The sequence below is a fragment of the Pocillopora verrucosa genome, chromosome 5 (genome assembly GCF_036669915.1).
Source record: "Pocillopora verrucosa isolate sample1 chromosome 5, ASM3666991v2, whole genome shotgun sequence".
Taxonomy (NCBI): domain Eukaryota; kingdom Metazoa; phylum Cnidaria; class Anthozoa; order Scleractinia; family Pocilloporidae; genus Pocillopora; species Pocillopora verrucosa.
Genome location: NC_089316.1, coordinates 16,462,547 through 16,482,546, shown reverse-complemented (window position 1 = coordinate 16,482,546; position 20,000 = coordinate 16,462,547). Strand labels below are relative to the sequence as shown.

Sequence of the window (20,000 nt, the reverse complement as noted above, 5' to 3'; positions counted from 1 at the left end):
TATTAGAAACATTACTCCTCCCCCAGGTGGATTAGACATTAGCATTGGATTTTACTTTTTTCTTGGTGTGCTCTCTCTCAACGCTGCCGCTTTTTCTCAACTGCGTCTTTCTTTTTTTGGAGCTGAAGTTTCTTCACTTTTGTTTGTGCTTCAGCAAAGCTTACTTTAAATATTTTCTCAAAGTGGCCATTCACTTTTGAATAAATGTGTTTTACAGCAGTTTTAATGACTTTTTGCGTTGGTTTCACTTTACTTTGTGTCTTCACCCCACTTTCAATAAGGACCTCTTTTAAAAGTTTTCAGGTTTTGAAAGTTTCTCTCCTGGGGAAAATATTATGGATGGCATAATAGTGCCCTTGACAACCTACACAATTTGACAGTGTGTGCTGTTTCTTCTGCACTGTATTAAGAGCTTTCCAGTTTACCATTGAAAACGTGTCTTGGTACTGGGCCCTGGCTTTTGAGTTCATCTTTTGGAAAGAGCTGCAAATTGCTTTGGATTTCTTGACGTAGGTGGAACATTCGACCGCAAAGACTTCTTGACTGTCACCCTCAACCGCTGCAAGATAGTTCTTCCACTTTACACTAGGGTCAGTTTTAACCGAAGCACTTCCAACCTTATGAAAGCTCTCCTTTACAGCAACTCTTGCAAATCCACAATTAAAAATGACAAACATTTTCGTTTCACACGAATACACTTAGCTCGTTATCGAGTGGTACCATTGTTAGAGAACAAAACCTTGAAGAGCTTCAAGGAATCAGTGTGCGTATCTCGCGATAACTTTCAAGTTTTGCGCCAAAATTGTAATTCAGTCTCGTTATATGATACTACTTGGGATAAAATTACAAACGTTCTTTATTCTTACTGCCCAAATTTGCAAGTTAAGAGATGAGAAGCTGGTTCAAACACAAGAAGTTCTTATGTTTTATTATAATTGTCAAAGGCGATCTAACTCTGGATTTACAGAGATGCAATCCACCTCAGAAAACGAGAAAAAGAAATAAAGATCATCAAAAGTATACAAAGTTTGCCTGTATTACTTCTAAGATTGCTCCAAGTAGTATGTGGTAGTGTATCAGCCGTTAAATTATTGCATCTGAACACTCGCGTGTCAAAATGGCGGACACTAAGTTGAATACGTGTCTGCGAGTTTTCAAAATTCCCACCTCTTAAACAGTTTTAATTTGTCTTTTTTCCAAATAAATAGGAACCTGTGGGATTACTTTCTTTGAAAGCGGTTGGAACCAGGTAAAGGCTAAGATGTTTTTGGGCGGAAACCATGATAGAGGAAGCAGCTTCGCAGAGACAAAACTTGATTTAATCTGCCTAGCACATCTCTCTTTTTTTTTGGCAGCCATTCCAAGTGGGAAAACAATGAAAAACGTTTCAAATATTCATAGCGATAACTGCATTTTGATTTGCCTTGTGTTTAGTGGTGGGAATTTGCTCAAGAAAGCAACCAACGAATTTGGCGCCTAAATTAACTGTTTTTGGCTGTTGAGAGTATCATATTACACTGCAACAATTCAGTCCGAAAGAGATGGTAGTGATACACATTTCTGCCAAGTATGAGGAAAATCCCTCGCGAAATAGCTAAGTTATTCTCAATTTTGTGAAAAATATGGGTTAAAGGCAGGGTGACCCAGGCCTTAATTAACCTGAGTTGGGGTATCGCCAGATCTTCTAGAAGAAATTACAGAGAAGAAAGAAGATGAAACTGTTCAAGAAGGCTAAAGAAGATGGTAAGACTGCCTATTTTCAGTAGGGCAGAACCTGATAAACTGTTTATCAACAGTGTTCAAATATAGAATTGTAGCTAATACCAAAATTCAGGCCATGTACAAATATGTTTATGAATTCAAATTCAAGCAATATTTTGCTCCCAAAACCAGAGTTTTGTAATCTTATTGTTCCTACATGTTATGAGAATTGCAAGACCCTGTTTATTTGTAACTAATTTAACAGCTTTAACAGCAACAGGATTCATTCTCTTGACAAAAGAGCCACTTGTTTGTAACTTTTGAAACACTTTTGTGGGCGACAATCTCATATCAGCTTGACTACTACATGTAATGTGTTTGTCAAAAAGGATTCTAGGGATGTTCCAAAGGTTGCTTGTATTCACTGTAGCCTTGAGATTCCAGTAACTCATGTCAGATAGTACTTGGGTGTCTGCTGCAAAGATGAGGAGTTGTAAGTACAATATGATTGTGTGATTAACATTAATAAAGATGAAATTTCTCTTAACGTTAACGCTACTTGTGCAAACATTGTAGTGATATGAATAAAAAAAGTAATTGCAAAGGCTAAGATTAAACAAATGGTAAAAGGCAGAGCATATACCATCTATATCTGCAGGTTACTGTCCTAAGCACTAAAAAAGCGGAAGAGTTGGGCAAGACCTAGTACAGCTCTGAGTGTTATGCAAATGTCCCAAGTGCATCCATAATGTAATAGTGCACTGTTCTAGTACTTGCCATTATTCTTATAGTAAACCTGCGTGAAGTTATCTGAAATCCAACTGGGTGTCACTGTGACAATAAAGTTCCCTGATGCTAGTTTCATGCATGTACTTATAATATTACCTACACAAATACTGAGAAAAATCGGGAAAATTTCAACATTTGGCCCCTGGAGATTGCATGTGAAGAGTTTTTATCCTGGGAATAAGGGTTTTATGTCCTTCATATATTTATTACCAGGAATACCATATTGGTGTGATGTTCATCATGAAGTTCATCATGAAGTTCACAATGTTACTTAGAAATTTCCAGCCCAAATTTAAGGCAGTTGAAATTCATTACATGCCCTATGCAACATGAGTTTAGGAGTACAAACAAATTAGACAATAGGGAAAGCTGTGTCATGAACATCTATAGCCCATCAATCACTTATGTTATGTCACAATAACTAAGTGACTAATTACTTCACTTTCATTGTACAGTCAAGTCTGATTGATGAAAAACATTTGGTCAAATTTGGTCAGTCGGATCAAATGCCAGTGAACCTCCAGATCTCAGAATTTATTGCAGGGAGACAACTACCGATGAGTCCACTCCCTTACACAAACATGGCAGAAAGCAAACCAACATTTAGACCTTACATCAACCTCCTGAAATTACAAATCCAACCATATCATGGCAATACCCTGGAATGGTTAACATTTTGGGATAGCTTTAATAATGCAGTGCACTACAATCCGATCTACATAACATCAACAAGATGAATTATCGAAAGTGCATGATAACTGGAGATTCAGCATGCACAATCTTGGGATTACCAATCATGTCACAAAACTACAATACAGCAATTAGAATGCTGCAAGAACGTTTTGGAAGAAAACAAGTTCTAATTAATGCACATATGGAATCACTGGGTGTTCAACAACTACGAAAGTCTTATGATAACTGCGAAAGAGGGAGTGCAAACAGACTGCTATGGAAGCTTGTTAATTCACATACTTCTCAAAAAACTGTCAAACGATTAACAATGCATAATTTTCAGGGCTAACCCAACAGCATTTAGTTCATTAAATGACCTGCAGTATAGTATGGCCAATTAGCTCAGGATACCACTCCATCAGTGTCGGCTACAGACAACATTCTTGTATCTACTGCTGGCACTTTACTCTACAAAAACCTCTCAACATCTATGAATAACCGGATTTAAAACCATACATATACTGTGACAATAAACACTGCCACAACAACTGTGATATAGTGAAAACAATAAAACAGAGGAAAATGAAACTAAATCAACAAAAGAGATGTTTCAATTGCCTCCGCTCAGGCCGCACAAAATACCAATGCCACTCAAGAGGAAGATGCCTTAATTGCAGATTAAAACACCATACTTCAATTTGTGAACCACGCCAACCAAGTCAAGATTCAAACAAAAAACCGACTGAAAAACAAGAAAACTCAACACAAAACAGCAAAGACATTTGGCCTACATCAACAACTCTAGCAACTATGGCTACCACTCACACAAATGTGTGAGAACATTAAGATAATGGCTTTAGTCAGCCAATAATCTGCACACCACTTTCAAACCCCATACAACTTACGGAACTCCCCCCTGAATTTAAGGCCCTGAGTGTTGCTAATTCTGTAGAAGAGAAAATCAATCACAACATAGACATCATCACAGGAAATGACTACTAAGCCCAATTCATACCAGGAAACCAAGAAATCAAGAGATGAATGTTTGATGGCTATAAATTTGGATGGCTCCTTTCAGGACCAACACCCAACCTAATAACAGATAAAATGTTCAGCACATTGTGTCAAATTGTAAATACAGGACCATTAACAGACAACAATCTAAACGAAATACTCAAGAAGTTCTAGGAAGTAAGTAAATTTCCTGAAGAATTAGATGAAAACAACACAACTGATACCCAGAAACACTTTCAAGATACCATCATATTCAATCAAGACACAAGCAGATACAATGTAAGACTCCCATGGAGGGACGTCAAGCAAAACCTACCCACAAATTTTACAATGGCAAAAAAGCGTTTAAACAACCTTCTACATGCTCTACAGAAAAAAGATCCAGAACTCATCAACAAATACAATATATACCCATTATACACCCAGAGCGACAAAAAAGAAGTTGTCAAAGTATACATCTGCCTCTTTACCTGCACAGCACTACAAGCGATACATCTTGAGATAGTAGAAGATCAAACTGCAAGCTTGTTTGTGAGGGCCTTCAGGCAATTTGTATGCAAAAGAGGAATTCCAGAATACATCATATCAGACAATGCCAAGACATTCCAGAAAGGTTCCCAAGAGCTCAATACCCCCAAAAACCAAATACTAAACACAACAGAACCCCAAAGGTTTCTTGCTTACCACCAGAGAAAGTAAAAGTTCAATACAGAATGAGCTCCCTGGTGGGGTGGCTGTTATGAAAAATTGATTGGATTAGTCAAATGAAGACTAAAAAAAGCTATCAGAAACACTTCTCTGAATTTTATAGAATTAAAAACCAAACTAACTGAGGTTGAGGCTACACTCAACAGTCCCCAACTCACTTTTATGTATACAGATATTAATGATGGTCCACCCCTTACTCCATCTCCTTTCCTATGCAGACTTTTATGCATGACTTCTAACTTTGCCAGATATAGCCAATGATTCAGATGATTCAGAGCACATACCACAAGCATCAAACCATGATTTATCAAGACGAGTGAAATACCATCAAAAAATGATACAGAATTTCTGGGAACAGTGGCAAAAGGAACACTTAACCAGTGCCCAAGGACAACACTCATCACTAAGAAACAAACATTTCTCAGAAGCTGTGGGAAAAATTTCTTAAGTTCTTCATAAGGCCCATTTGTACTTCATTGCTGGTAAGCTTCGCTTGTTCATTTGTCAATCACAGGGACACGCAAAGTCAAATGAATCTCAACACAAGCACAAGACACAAGCGGAGGACTTGATGACAGACTTTGAAGATACTGATAATAATGGTGACCAGACAAATGAGCACTGTTGCTAAAATTAAATGATGCCATTTAGGCAAAGAAGTTTGCGGCTTTTCTGATCCTCACAAGACTTTGCTATTCCTCAGAATGTTATTGTTGCTGATAGCAAGTTATTGTTGTTGTTAACCACAAGTTATTCTTACGATCAAAGAGGACAAAGAAATTAAGACAATGAAGGTAAAGAACTAAATATAAATTTGTCATCCTCACTGTTGCTCTTGCTATAATCTAATAATGCCACTTAAGGCAAAGAAGTAGGTGGGTTTTCTGACCGTCACAACACTTCTCAAAATGTTGTTGCTGATCACAACTTGTTGTTGTTTTGATGACAAGTTGTTCTAGCAATCAAAGAGGGCAAAAAACTATGTATTTGAAGATATAGAACTGAATATACTTTGTCATCCTTACTTTTCCTGTTATAATAATGTAGTAATGCCACTTAAGGCAAAGAAGTATGTAGGTGATCTAACCCACCCAAGACTTCACTATTCCTGAGAATGTTATTGTTGTTCATCACATGTTGTTGTTCATCACATGTTGTTGTTCATCACATGCTGTTCACATCCATGACGATGAAGTTGCTATCAAAATTAACATTAAAAGAGGTAATTGAACTCCACAATCACAAGAGAAATACTTCAAAGAAAACTCAATACATGCATTAGTTTTTGAGTTAATACTGTGGACTTTGAGGAGAATTATGGATCACAGTAACAGTTGTTACTATACAACTAAGGTGGCATATTGTACAGTTGTACAGGTTTTCCGACCTATGATCACTTTAAGCTATCTTTTGAACTTGTTACACCAACAGCAGAAGCAAAGGTTGATGTGTATGCTTCAGGAATACGTACAAATAGGCCAGGAGTACACAAGATGCAACTGATAGATGAGCTTTTTTTACTTTTTGTTTGATGGAAGCTTGGTTTATTTGAACTGGAACTTGCCTAGCCTTTTGGTTTACATTTTTCTAGCACTACTTTAAAATGTTAATTAGGATTGCTCCTCATGGGGCCATCACATTTATTTTCAGTTTTTACACCAGTTTGATATCAGATAAAGAAATAACTCGTTGTTCTGGCATTTTGGATTTTCTGGAGGCACATGACAGTGTTATGGCAGATAAAGGGTTTGATATTGAAGATCCTTTAAGGAGTAAACAAGTTTCTTTGAATTTGCCTCCCTTTCTTCAGAGTCAAACTCGATTTTCAGCCCAGGATGTTTTGCAAGTACACAGACATTAAGATTTTGTAATGATTTATCATCAAGGTTAAAAGTACGAAGATTTAACAAACAGTATGAACTCACCTTTGAGATGCCACAAGTTTTAATGTTGTAGATGGAGCACTTCCATCTTTGGGGATTTTTTTGGATATGAAAGACAACAGATTATTTGAAAAGTTTACGTGATGCTTGGTATTCCATCAAAAAGAAGACCAGAGAGCCAATACCTGCATCAAGAGTCTCCGATATCGAAACGCGCGCAATGCATTCTGGGATCGTCTCATATAAAAAGTGGGCACCAAGCGTGACAGCGGCCATCTTGATAACTAAAGCATCGTCAACATTTATACACTTTTACCTCGCGATTTTACAATTTTTTCCAGTTTAAATTAGATCATAGTTTGTATATAGTTTTAATAATAGTTTGTATATAGTTTTCACTAGTTTGTATATAGTTTTCATATAGTTTTCTCGTCGTTTTTGGCGTGGAAATGAGCGAGACAAGTGAGCTTTCCCTCGAGGAAGTCAACACATGGAAGGTGGACGCTCTCAAGTTATTTTGCCGTAAACGAAATCTTAAAACTTCTGGAGCTAAAGCTGAACTTGTAGCCCGTGTGTTTGCAACATCAGAGATGGGAATCCAAGTACAAGCATCGGCTAAAGAACTAATGTGCATCACGGAGTCTGAGAGAGCGAAGCTATTGTTTACTCCTGAGGGCAGCAAGCTTCCCGATCCTCTTGGGCTAAAGGACGGATGGATTGATGAAAAAGATGGGCTAACATCATGGCCTCCTATATTTCTAAGTGACATTACGAAATATCTGATGGCTGATCATCCTGGAAAGGATATTAAACTGCACGAACGGGTCATGAATGAGTACAAAGAGGGGAAAGCATACCGCTTATTTGACTCGGGCTTTCTGAAAGAAGTTTTCTACCATGAACTAGAAAATATGGATTTTTGCTTCTTGAAAGCAAAATGTACGCATTCGATGAAGGTTGGTGATACACCACATACATCATGGATTTGTTCAAGAAAAAATGGAGAGATTATCAGTGCCTACTGTACCTGTACTGCTGGGTATGTTAGACTTTCTGTTTTATAAGACTTTAACTTGTAACTGATGCAAAATATAAGCCTAAAATATCATGTTTATCATATACCTCGATTTTATGACTAATGTTGTTGGTCTAAGCTCAATATATATTATACTTTAGAATGTTTAAAATATTATGTCTATCATATACCCTAACTATTTGTTATTTCTTGTTTCAGTATGAGTGGTTCTTGTATTCATGTGATGGCACTGCTGTTCAGAATTGAAGCAGCAAACCGTAATGGTATGACAAATCCTGCATGTACGTCCAAAGAGTGTGTGTGGAATGTTCCAATAGGAAACAAGACTGTAATCAAGCCCTCTAGAATTTGTGATATGGAGTGGAAGGCTTCAAAGCTAAATAAAGGTATGTTATTATGTTTAAAATTCTAAACAAAGTATTTACAGTATGTATACTGGATAGACATAAGTGTTATCTGGGGACATAAATAAGAAAGTTCTTATTAGCTTGTAACCTAGCAATTAATTTACTTTTATTTTGTGTTTTTCTAGAGACGACCAGACCTGCCATCGATAGTCGCCGAAAGTTATTCAATTCACATGAAGAGTTGAAGCCCCTGACTCCAAAAGGAAAGAGGAAGTCGTTTTATAATAATTTGAAGGACTTGTTGCCAGAATCGGCATTCATCAAATTAGCAACGGCTGAGTTTGAGGAACCGTGTTCAACTTCCGTTACAATAGAAATTAATACTGAAGTACCTGAATGTGTAATGCCTAAGTCATCAAAGAAAGACTTAAGTGCTGATGATATACATCTGATTGAACAAGGCACCATTGGTCAGTCTGAGAATGAGGCATGGCACGATTACAGAAAAGGCCGATTAACTGCCTCTAATTTCTATAGAGTGTACACAAAAGTTGAAACCCTTAAAACTAAGGGGGGTGATGCACAGGAACTAGTGGACACAATCCAGGGTAAAAGTAATGGACCGTCGGAACATTTACCTGCTCTAAAATATGGAAGAAACATGGAGAAAGTTGCTAAGGATAAGTATGTGAAACTGTTTCAGAGGGAGCACAAAGATGCAAAATTCAGAGAGTGTGGACTATTTATTGATGAATCTGACCAATTCATTGGAGCATCCCCTGATCTGCTTGTTGAATGTTCCTGTTGTGGATTAGGGGTGCTAGAAGTGAAGTGCCCTTATTCTATTGTTAATGATTTACCATCAGAAGACAATCTTTCCTACCTGGTAAAGATTAATGGCAAAATTGTCTTGAAAGAGAAGCATGCATATTTTGCACAGATACAGGGACAAATGGCTGTGACAAAGAGAACATGGTGTCACTTCCTGGTCTACACCCAAAAGGGTTATCATCTGGAGCTAATCAAGTTCAATAATGATTACTGGGAAAAGATAAAGCAAAACCTAATTTGGTTTTATAATAAGTATTTAAGTGAATGAATGCTCGTTAATTATAACTTGATACAAAACTTTATTTACATGGTGTAAACACTAAAAATACATTTGTACATTTTATATACAATTTAGAATTTTTACAATTTCATATCTGGAAAAACTGGTCTGACAGTTCTAAATTGAACTCAAATAGTCTCTGAATAGAACAGTAAAATTGTCTGTTGTGGAAACTGGAATGGATGAATCAAATCATGAAATTTTATACAAGTAATGCATTGACCACACTTCAGTATGATTGAAAATGTTACAGTTTGATATTGTTTGCAGTTATATATATAGTAATAATAAATAATATATTATTTATTTGTGTTCAGCGACACATGAGCTGTGAAATGAAGAAAAATATTTACAAATTATATCTAATGATTGTAATCACTCTACCAGAATAATTTTTCTCTTGTGAGGTCCTTGTGGTGCAAATAATATAACAGTTCTTATTCAGAGTGCACATACTTAATAGCTGAAGCATTAAATGGTACTAAATCATACTATTACTTAATTTTCTTGTTATGTACCATTATCAACACTATTTAGTATTATTTGGTACCATTTGTATGAAAGATTAAGTGATTGCACTCTATACTAGTTGCTAGTAAAGTAGAGCAGAGATTTTGAATAACATTTAACCTAAGAAAGAACTTAGACTAATACATATTGGTATCCTCTAAATTTATGAAGTTTATATTCTTTCATGGGTTAAATGCTGTCAATCTTTTTAGCTATTTGTACATTTCTTGTTAATCATTTTTTACCCAAGGGTCTATACAAGTTACATAAGGCTGCACAAATAAGTACAATGTTGTCTATACTGCCAAGCAGTGATATTGGTAGTTCATGCTTTATCAGTCTAAACGTCTTCAACCGTCTTATTGCTTGCTCAACAAAGATTCTAAGATTTGCAATTTCTTTTGTTTTAGCAACTTCAGCTTTAGTGAACTGCTCTTGTCCACGTTTACCAGGGGGGATGTGTAGTCTTGAGCTTCTGATTAAGAGGTCTTCAGCAATTGTGAATCCACGGTCTGCCATCACTTCATCGCCAGGTTCAATGATATCATAAAATGATGATTCTCTTGTCAGATGCACATCTGAAGTTCTCCCTCCCCATGCTTTGGATAAGAAATTGAAAAAACCATGTGGTGTTATTGATACCAACAGCTTAGCAGTGTTGTGATGCTTGTAGTCTGACCACGTAGCTGCTCTAAGGTTTGGGTCGCTTGGGGTTTCAATAAATATTTCTGTGCAATCAATGATGTGGCGTACATTAGAGTAGCCTGGCTTTTTAAACTTTGCGGGCAAAGTTGCTTTCACAACATCGATGGAGGGATTGTAAACCAAACATTTAAGTTCACTTGCTAGGATTTTCACCCAGGTAGTAACAACATTTGTTACATTTGTAGTTGAAATTCCAAACCTCTGTGCTAAGTCAGCATTTGTTGATCCAAGTCGAAGTTTCATTAAGGTCAAAAGAAACTCATCTTTTTCTGACAAAGCTCTTTTAGGGCCAAACTTATTTGGTGTTTTTTTGAAGTTTCTTCCTTTTTTAGTAGATTTTTTTGGGCCACTCCAGTAGTTTACTTTTTTAATGTTTCCCTTCACTACTTCAAACAACTTATTGAATACTCGTTTTGATGGTAGGCCGGTTAGTAGACGAACAGATGAATTTGTTTTCAAATCAGAATGTTCTAGTCCCTTACGCTGTCTGGCCTTGAGTTTTATCTTACATGCTTTGAGTTCACTTTCAAGTTCTTGGAGTTTTTCTTTGAGATCTTTGATCTCATTGAACTGCTTGAGTCTTTCCTGCAAGCATTTTTCTTTCATACAGAAGTCAGGATCTTCTAGGTTGTACCAGCCAAACGAATATGCATGATCGTGAGTGATATGGTCGGGTCGACCGGCAGTAGTACAATGTTCTTCTTCTGTTATAAACGAGGAACTACTTGGTTCTTGAATCACAGGAGCATCTTGACTATCATGTGCATTATCTTGAGTATCATCTTGAATATTATCTTGTGTGTTATCTTGAGTATTATCTTGAGTTCTTAAACGTTTCATTTCTTCTAGTAATGATGATCTATCAGTAGGCGGTTTACGGTTACGAGTAGACTTTGTCTCGTAGCCCATTTTGAGTACAGGATCAGGGTTTTCTTTCGTGGGTTTCCCATCAACAAAGTGCTCATTGCAGACTCTCGACGAATTATTAGGTTGCCAGACTTCTCCTTTCGGGCCTTTTCTCTTTAGAAGATGGATCCAGCGCTTTCTACCCTCATTGTTTTTGCGTTCAGTAGGGAACGGAAATAGCTTGAACGGCAGCGGACAGTCACATGGCGGAGTGCCGTGTAAACAATCGTGAACTTCGCATTGCTGTGAAGCCCATTTCTCAAGCTTTTTCCCACTGTTATGGCACCCAAATACTGCACAATTTCTGTGCCCAAAGACCATGTCATTAAACGGCTGCAAAGTAATAAAAATACGATGAGAATCTTTGACTTTTGACAGTTCTTGTATTCGCGAATGTCACTCGCGCGCAGGATTGAATCTACTACCATTAAAAGCTTAAAAACAGCTAAAACAAAGTTAAAATTTGTAACTTACCTTTTGAATATAATACCCACGAAGATTATTTTCCAGTTGATATCACTTACAAGAACAAAAAGACTGTATTATAGATAAAGACACGCTTCAAAGAACGCATTGAATACAGAGACACACGCCATATTGTCACGCTTGGTGCCCACTTTTTTTGTGAGACTATCCCAGAATGCATTGCGCGCGAATTACCTTCCGGAACTCTTGATGCACGTATACGGAAGAAGAGCTGTATTTAATTTAATACCACAATTCAATTTAAAATACAAAGAAACCACGTTGGCACTTAACCTTACAAGCATTCAAAACAAACAGAAAATTAACTTTAATAACCTGGAAATGAACAGGAAACCTACTTCTTGACTGCCTCTGTACTTGTGACAAATAACTGGTTAGCAATCTAAAATAACTGGTCAGCTTGGTTGAAATTGAACTGAGCAACTGAACAACTAAATTGTCTAAAATGACACGTATTAGGTGTCCTAAATGACACGTTTTAGATGACAAACATTGCAAAAATTAAAAGGCATGTGAACATAAACAGCATGTGGGTAAAATTTAACAATTAATTATAATAAAGTGAATGTTCAGTGAAACGCACTCCTCCAAAATGAGGACGTTTTTCTCATCTTTATTTGTAACCTTGCACTGGGTGAGGCACCACAATCTTTGTAACCGGCCTGGGATACACTCAAATATTGGTCTTCACTCTGATGTTTCGAACTTGACCATCTTGTCCTGCGTAAACATTGATAATCTTACAGATATTCCAGTTTCCACAGGTTGCATTTAGATTTTTGACTACCACAAAGTCGTTTACTTAAACATTTTATTTCTCTATGTTCCATGTCTTTGGGAATTAATGACAGAAACACATCCCTTATCCACCACCTCCACTTAGTTTTTCAGAAAAGGCCTTATGGCATTTATGGCATACAAGATGATGCTCACCCAAGGAGCACGTCATTTAGAGAAAGGTATGATCCACCATCAGGGTCATTTAGAATGCACCCAATTGGACATTGATTCATGAGGTTGGCCATTTCTTACAGGCACTTGTGGAATTCAAATTGCATCAACACTTGCTCCCCAATAGCTTTTTTTTTAGGGTTAATAGACTCTTTGCAGGACTTAATTACGTGTTTGGATGCCACAAAGCAATGCATCACTGGTGAGCAAGCAAACAAGCGTCACACTTATTGTGGTGATCAACTCAATTGAAACAAATTTTGACTTTTTAGTTGAAAACATGCCAAACATTTGTTGTTTAAGGACGCAAACAAGATTTTTTTTTTGTTTCATCAAGCTTTAATTTTGCTGATTTATCTTTGCATTTCCTGAACTTACATTTTCTGAGGTTGAAGAGTATGCCCAAAAAGAATCTGGCCGCAGGCACACAACCAAAGGCTTTAAGTTTTTGCTGAGCCTGGATATTTACACAATGTGAAAAGCGAGTTTTCTTATAGTAATAAAATCAATTCCAAATGCTGAGATGAGATTTGAAAATGATGTGTCTATATGTCTCCAGCAAGACAAGCTTACTTCATTGGATGTGTTGGGTCTCTTCAGGCAAACCACCTCTGAAGTGGAGGAAAAAACAAGGGCACAAAGTCAGAGTAGTCTTTGGATGATGTTAAGGAACAAAAGGATCACAGCTAGTAAATTTGGACAGGTTGCAAAAAGATAGAGCAACTTTGACAATTTAGTTGGGGAAATTAACTCAGCAAGACATGTGGTTTCAGCACCTGTGCAGAGAGGCTTAGATTTGGTACCCCAGGCTGCAATTATATATGCCAGCATAGCCAAGCAAAACCAAGTTAATCTCTTCCCATCAGGGCTGGTAATGAATCCATGGTTGGGATGCACCCCTGACCCGCAAAGTGTCTGATTTGAATGTTGAGGAGCAAGGCCTTTCTCCTTTTGGCCTTTTGGAGAAAAAGGTTGTTAAAGAAGGTGCTACTGACTTTCAGAATGTGGCCTATCTTACAATTCAAATGTCCTCAAGCTTAAACGAAATAATTACTGCTATTATCAGGTCTTAATATCACTTGGTCTTGAGTGGTGTGATTTTTTCACCAACATTAACGACACTACCTTTTTCTGTAAAAGAATTATGTTGGATCCCATCTTTTCTCAAACTGCAAAAGATAGAGTTGATTTTATTTTCTTTACCTATTTGCTGTGAAGTACACAGTAACCATTACAATAATAGCTGAACATTGCTAAATGTTTCCTTGTTTTAAAGTTCACATAATTTTGTGGGTACACTCTCAGTGCAACATAATAAGTACAAATTCTATATTGGGACGAGAATTTTCTTGAAAAGAGGCAGCTCTTGGCGTGCAAACAAGGGGAAAAAAGACTGCTACCACCACAGCTGTTGAAGGGCCCCACATTGGTGCACCAGCTATTGAAGGACTCAGCTGTGCCTGACTATTTCTTCTGAATTATTAATGCTAAGAGTCATTTATCTTTTTTTTTTTGAGAAAGATTATTGAACGCAAAGTGACTGACGAAGATCAGGCTTTTTTGGAGGTACGTGTTAAGCAAAGTTTGCTGAGGCTCTCAGAGAATTTCTTAGTATAATTCGTAGTATTGTAGAGTACGTGGAAATCTGAGGATTGAATATAAAGTATTTAAACAAGCAATGATCTCTCTGATTCTGACAGTAGTCATCACTTGTAAATGAGAAAGACAGCCTTCCTGATTTTGATGTGAAAAATGTTGTCTGCCATTTCATCAAAAGAAAACCTAGAGATTACCACAACATTAGCAATAAAGGATTTTCCTTGTTTAGACATGGTCACGTGCAAAAATGAAGCAGGCATTTGACACTGATGAAACCCACATTTGTTGTGATCATCTGCTTGAAGAGAAAAAAACATTGAAATATAACCTTACACTGCCCTTGCCTCTAAGTCTGGAGATGTTTATGCTAGCTGCCCTTAACTTGCAGGGAAAGCCCCTTTAGCTTCTTATGCATCTGCTGCTCTGCACCAGGCTCTATAAGAGCTCACACAACTTGAAAGTACTTGCCAGTATCAGACATGACCCTCAAGATTTCAGGCGTGAAACCCATGCCATGGCCTACTGCTAGCAAAACTTAGAGCCTATGGCTTCACAGGTCAGGCATTGGAGTTGATGAGCAGTTACTTGCAAGATAGGAAGCAGAGTCAAATTGGATGGCATTTACTCTGACTGGGAACCTATCAAAGCTAAGGTCCCTAAGGGATCTTTGCTGGGCCCTTCACTTTTTAACATTTACATCAATGACTTGAACCTTCAGGTTACAAATACCTCTCTACAGTTATATGCAAATGACACTACTGAATATGCATCGGACACTTCCCCTCCAATTTTAGAATATATCATTAACTCTGATCTACATATCTTATCAACATGGCTTCAGCAAAACTATCTACATACCAATGCATCTAAGACACAGGCAATGACTATAGGTCCAGTACCATATCGCTGTAACCTCAGTGTAGATGACATTCAACAGTTGGTAAAAAAATGTGAGTTAGGGAAACTTTAAGGTTTGCCTTTCATACGGCAGAAATTCGTGACTCCCTGGAGTTGATGCATTTTGAAGTAGAGTGGAGAGAACAAAAGAGAAGAGGATAGGGAGAGGCAGGATAAAAGAGGGGAAAGGAGAACGGCCACTATCAAAGGGAGGAGAGGGGCTGCGGATGAGAGGCGCAAAGAGGAGGACGTTGTGCCAACGCGTCCCTCCACAACAACACTGCTAACCCAGTAAGAAATCTGAAGTTCCTCCAACAGTTGGCTAGATTTCAGAACAACTGAATTGCCTTTTAGAAGCGACTAGTGATGGAATTTTTTATTTTGATGCTTGAGCAGCAGTTGCACACCTATTTCTTTCTTGACAAATTTTCCATTTTGGGAGCATAGGACTGTGGAAGCATAAGTTCTTTGGTGCATAGAATGATTAGTCTATCAACTTCATTAAGACTTGATGAAAAGTCACCACAGGACTGCAGAATGAAACTCTCTAGGTTGTGCTTGCAAAACAACATGTAACCAAATGCAATTAAGTGTAGCATGAGTCTGGCAAAATTCCCTTCCCTTGTACCATCTGTGCTCTAGTACACGTGTTACTTAATTTTCCTGGTTCATACAAAAATCTGCAGCAGTGTGTTGCTTTGCTGGAATTTAGTACATTACTGGCACAGTCTATACAATACATTTTAAACCTTTCTTTTTTGGAGAGAGAGAAAACACTTCAAACCAATGCAAAGCAAAAAGGCATGTCATAGTCTGAGCAAGAATTAAAGGCATTTGCCAATGTCCTGGCCGTACTCTTTAAGGGGGAAGGAACTAGAAAAGAGTTATGGGTTGAGAGAATTCAAAATGGTTGGTTGAAAGACTGCCATTGGGAGAAGGAGCAAAACAAACAAAATGTGAAAAAGAAAGTTGCGGTCTTTGCACGAGTTAAAGGCATTTACCAGTTTTTTGGCTTGGAATGAGAGTAGAGATCAACAATGGGCCACTACTTTGGAAACTGTGGCCAAAAAACAGTGACCATGGTACCCAAAATTTTTGTTACTTGATGAATTCTTTCGAACACAATTTTAAAAAAAATTTCTAAAAAAAACAAATCAAAGAAAGAAAGAGAAAAAAAGATAAACAGGTTTTAGATTTTACATTAATTAAGTGACTCAAGGATTTCATTGCTTTTAGGTTTCCTAATAAGTTGATAAAACATCAAATTCATTAGAGTTAGTCTAATGACTGTGGCGTACATCTTATTTTTAGCTGTTTGAAATGCAAGTTTGTTTGTCTTCCTGTCATTTATAACTAACCTGGATCTTTTTCCTCTTTTAGTTTTGTTTGTTTGCTCTTATTCTAAAGGAATCAACAAAACTTTTAAAAGAATCTGCCATTGAATACTTTGAATGTTGGTGCCCAGCTTAATTTTGCTGCAGGAAATGGATTCAAGAATGAGAGGCACCAAAGTGAACAGGGTGTCCAACAGGAAAATGTGCAGACTGCACTGTGTCCTCAGTCAATGATGGTCATTATAAATAAGATAGGATTTTTAGTTCTTGCCTGGAGAGATCTTGAATTTTGACCAATTTTTTCTTTACAGACTTCACATCAGTTTAACACTGACCTCTGTCTCTGGATTTGCCAACCGTGTAAATTTCTTTAGTTAGTATGATTATCATGACTGTAAACCTTACATCCTCTGCCATTTATACTATAAAGAGTTTTAAGAAACTATCAAAGAAGGAAACTACCAGTAATCAGAAACCAAGATGGGAAATATTTGTTGACAAAACAAGATTTAAAGCCCTCCAGCAAACATGAGGAGAAGCTGTGCAAGGTACACTGGCCAACAAGCACCAAATTATTTTGTTGGAAACTCCTACTCTGGGAAGGTAGTTTTGACTGACATTAAAGGATTTGAAAAATGAAAAGGACAAAGCTACTTCAGCAACCAGATAATGACAAAATTGATTTGAGAAACACCATCAAGGGTAAAAAAAGAGGAGGTGGATAATGGCAATGTAACTTTTACTTTAATGGACAGAAGCACTTCACAATGTACGGGAACTTCCTGAGTTAAAATGTTCCCAGTGGATTACTTTCTCCTTGTTAACAACTGCATGCTGACTTAAACTGTTTGCGAAACAATCAGATCTGCAGTATTAAGTCCAAGTGGAAAAGAAATCACATCTTAGCAAGGTAAATTGACTTGACTTTTTCTGGGTTGATAACTGCCAGGAGCATCCATTATTTGTCATCGCATCATGTCAACACAGAAAACTAACAAACACTAGGTTTACTAGAAAAAGGAAGGCCATATGAACCACTGCCACAAGCTCAGCCTGTGAAAAGAAATACATCATCCATGACCCATGCTTGACTTTTTTTCACAGAATAGTTGGTATGGTGAACAGCCTCACGGAAAAAAATTTGGAGAAGATCAGATGCATCACAGAAGTGCAAGTAATCATCAATTCTAATGTCATCTTAAATACTGTAAGAACAACTGACTACACTATAACAGTTTAGTTAGTTTTTGCCATCATTGAAAAATCTGTGCAAGCACTACTTCCCTTGGTACTACACAATTTTTGTTGCCATACCTTGCCACCTTCTGAGCAATATAACTCTAAGCCACTAGCTTATAATCTTGGTTTAGCCAACTTTTTAGCAAATTATATCATTTAAACATAACTTTTATATTGTCAGACAAAATATATAAGAATAGTAATAATAAAATAAGTAAATGCTATTGCTTAGTTAAGATATCAATGTAACTAGATTTAAAAGATTATTGTGGAAATTCTCTGTAACCTTAAAGGGGTATCCAGTCAACTCGCCGACTCCAACTCGCAGACATATGAAATTGAGTAGTGACGTTGGCGAGTTGGCCCTCAATCCAATACAACTTATTAGAAGTTAAACATACAGAAAAGTAAACAATATTTAGTAAAACAAACACTGGTGAACATCAAACAGAAGCATTGGTGAACATCACGTCAGTGCTTGCTGTTTTTGCATAGCAGGCGAGGTGGGATTCTGCAATCATGCATTGGCCCTCATGTTCAAGTTACGTAAGTTTTCCTTACTTAACGATGCCTCCACAAAAGATCTGTTGGAAGAAGAAGATTCACATGCACATCTCAATTGCAGCAATGGCGTAAGAAAGGTGGGAGTTTAAATATTGCCCCGCAGCCAATGATGGAGGTTGAAGTGACCAAAACAAAAGAAGATGATTTGAAGTCAGGATCTGTTGTGAGGTGCCTCTTGTATGATGCAAGAGTGAGAACTACGCATGACAAGAATGCAGAAGTTCCCAATATGGGTCTCTCACACATGGCATGTGCCCAAACAGGGAGTGCAGACAAGAACCCAAGAACCCAAACCCTAAAAAAGAAACCTCTTAGAACGATTACAGATACACAATCAATTACTTGTTTCTTTAGTTATGATCTGTAGTTTTTTTGGCCAAAATAACAACAAGATGAGAGTGATAAGAAACCTGACCCTGAAATCAAAGTGCAATTGCAGGAGGCAGTGGAGTGACTATAGATGACATCCAGGGTTTTCTAAAGTTCCCACTGAATTTGGGACCAGCAGAAATCATCTTCAAATAATATTTTCTCACGTTCTCTCAGAGAGAACCTCAATGAGGTGGAGTCCTTCTTAGTCTTTGCCACAAGTTCACCATGCCTACCTCATATTGGGCTTGGTGTCATCAACATAAAGTTCAACGATATTTTACTTCACTATAATCAATGGAAAAGGCTTTTCTAATCTTCTTTAATTTCCATAGGTTTTGCTGTCAGATGGATTCCAGCTTTTTGAGGTGTAATAGTTTGTCTTCATGCATTGTGTATTTCACTGTAAATCTGTAACCAAAACAAGTCATTTTACCTGACACTGCTGTTTAGGGTTTTAAATAAGTTCTAATGATTTCATTGCTCATTTACTTGTTAAGTTTCTGAAAATGTCACCAATCTTGATCATGACTTCAATGAAGAAGTAGCTAGTGTCACTCTAGACTGTTGGCTTCCCATGAAATTGACAGTGAGCATTGTAAGAACTGCTTCCTTGAGTTTTATTTTCTTTCTAGAAAAGATTAATGAACAAATCAAGAGACCACATTTTCAAACTAATTAACAATGAGTTTGAGCCCTTCCTAGTCTTTGCCACTAGTTCAACATGCGTACCCCAGTTTTGGCTCAGTGTCATCAAGATAAAGTCCAACAATACAGACCCTATCCTTCTCATCCACAAGTTTATTTTGTATAACATTACAAAGGTCCATCCCAGACCAAGGTAAACGTTGCTCCTCACCCAAGGCTGTAGGTACCATAGGTATTGCTGTAGGGGGATTCCAGCTTTTGCAGATAATGCAATTTGCTTAGTTGTAATGTTTTTATTCTTATTTTTAAAATTTTAATTTGTAATTAATGTAATATACACTGTAATGTATTATAAAATGTATGTACATCTTTTAATTTTTTTATTTGAGGGCTCATTTTTCATTTTATATTTCTACATGTACTTTGTTACACTTATAGTATTTTAACAAGCTCCCATTTAATTTAAGCTTGCTGCTAAACTTTTAACACTTTACATTGCTAAACATATTTTGGTATTTAAATAGTTCTCTG

General features: G+C 37.1%; 2 protein-coding genes and 2 pseudogenes across 2 annotated transcripts; 3 read left to right on the top strand and 1 right to left on the bottom strand.

Annotated features, from left to right (window-relative positions):
• Window positions 1–6,745, top strand: part of LOC131778480 (uncharacterized) — a 73,175-nt pseudogene extending 66,430 nt beyond the window's left edge.
• Window positions 6,746–6,986: 241 nt separating this feature from the next.
• On the top strand, window positions 6,987–9,567 carry LOC131773358 (uncharacterized). The gene is made up of 3 exons (XM_066167184.1): window positions 6,987–7,806; window positions 8,002–8,189; window positions 8,336–9,567. Exons 1-3 carry the CDS (start codon window positions 7,217–7,219, stop codon window positions 9,247–9,249), a joined length of 1,692 nt encoding a protein of 563 aa, XP_066023281.1. The 5' UTR covers window positions 6,987–7,216; the 3' UTR covers window positions 9,250–9,567.
• A 148-nt stretch (window positions 9,568–9,715) lies between these two features.
• Window positions 9,716–11,871, bottom strand: LOC136281013 (uncharacterized). The gene is made up of 2 exons (XM_066167183.1): window positions 11,857–11,871; window positions 9,716–11,715 (listed from the first exon to the last, which is right to left on the bottom strand). Exon 2 carries the CDS (start codon window positions 11,701–11,703, stop codon window positions 10,006–10,008), a length of 1,698 nt encoding a protein of 565 aa, XP_066023280.1. The 5' UTR covers window positions 11,704–11,715; window positions 11,857–11,871; the 3' UTR covers window positions 9,716–10,005.
• Window positions 11,872–13,342: 1,471 nt separating this feature from the next.
• On the top strand, window positions 13,343–14,035 carry LOC131768881 (uncharacterized; annotated as a pseudogene).
• The last annotated feature ends 5,965 nt before the right edge of the window (window positions 14,036–20,000 follow it).

Coding starts and splice junctions, on each gene's coding strand:
- LOC131773358 (XM_066167184.1), top strand. CDS start 7,217: ATGAGCGAGACAAGTGAGCTTTCCCTCGAGGAAGTCAACACATGGAAG. Junction 7,807..8,001: donor TACTGTACCTGTACTGCTGG/GTATGTTAGACT, acceptor TTCTTGTTTCAG/TATGAGTGGTTCTTGTATTC. Junction 8,190..8,335: donor GGCTTCAAAGCTAAATAAAG/GTATGTTATTAT, acceptor GTGTTTTTCTAG/AGACGACCAGACCTGCCATC.
- LOC136281013 (XM_066167183.1), bottom strand. CDS start 11,703: ATGGTCTTTGGGCACAGAAATTGTGCAGTATTTGGGTGCCATAACAGT.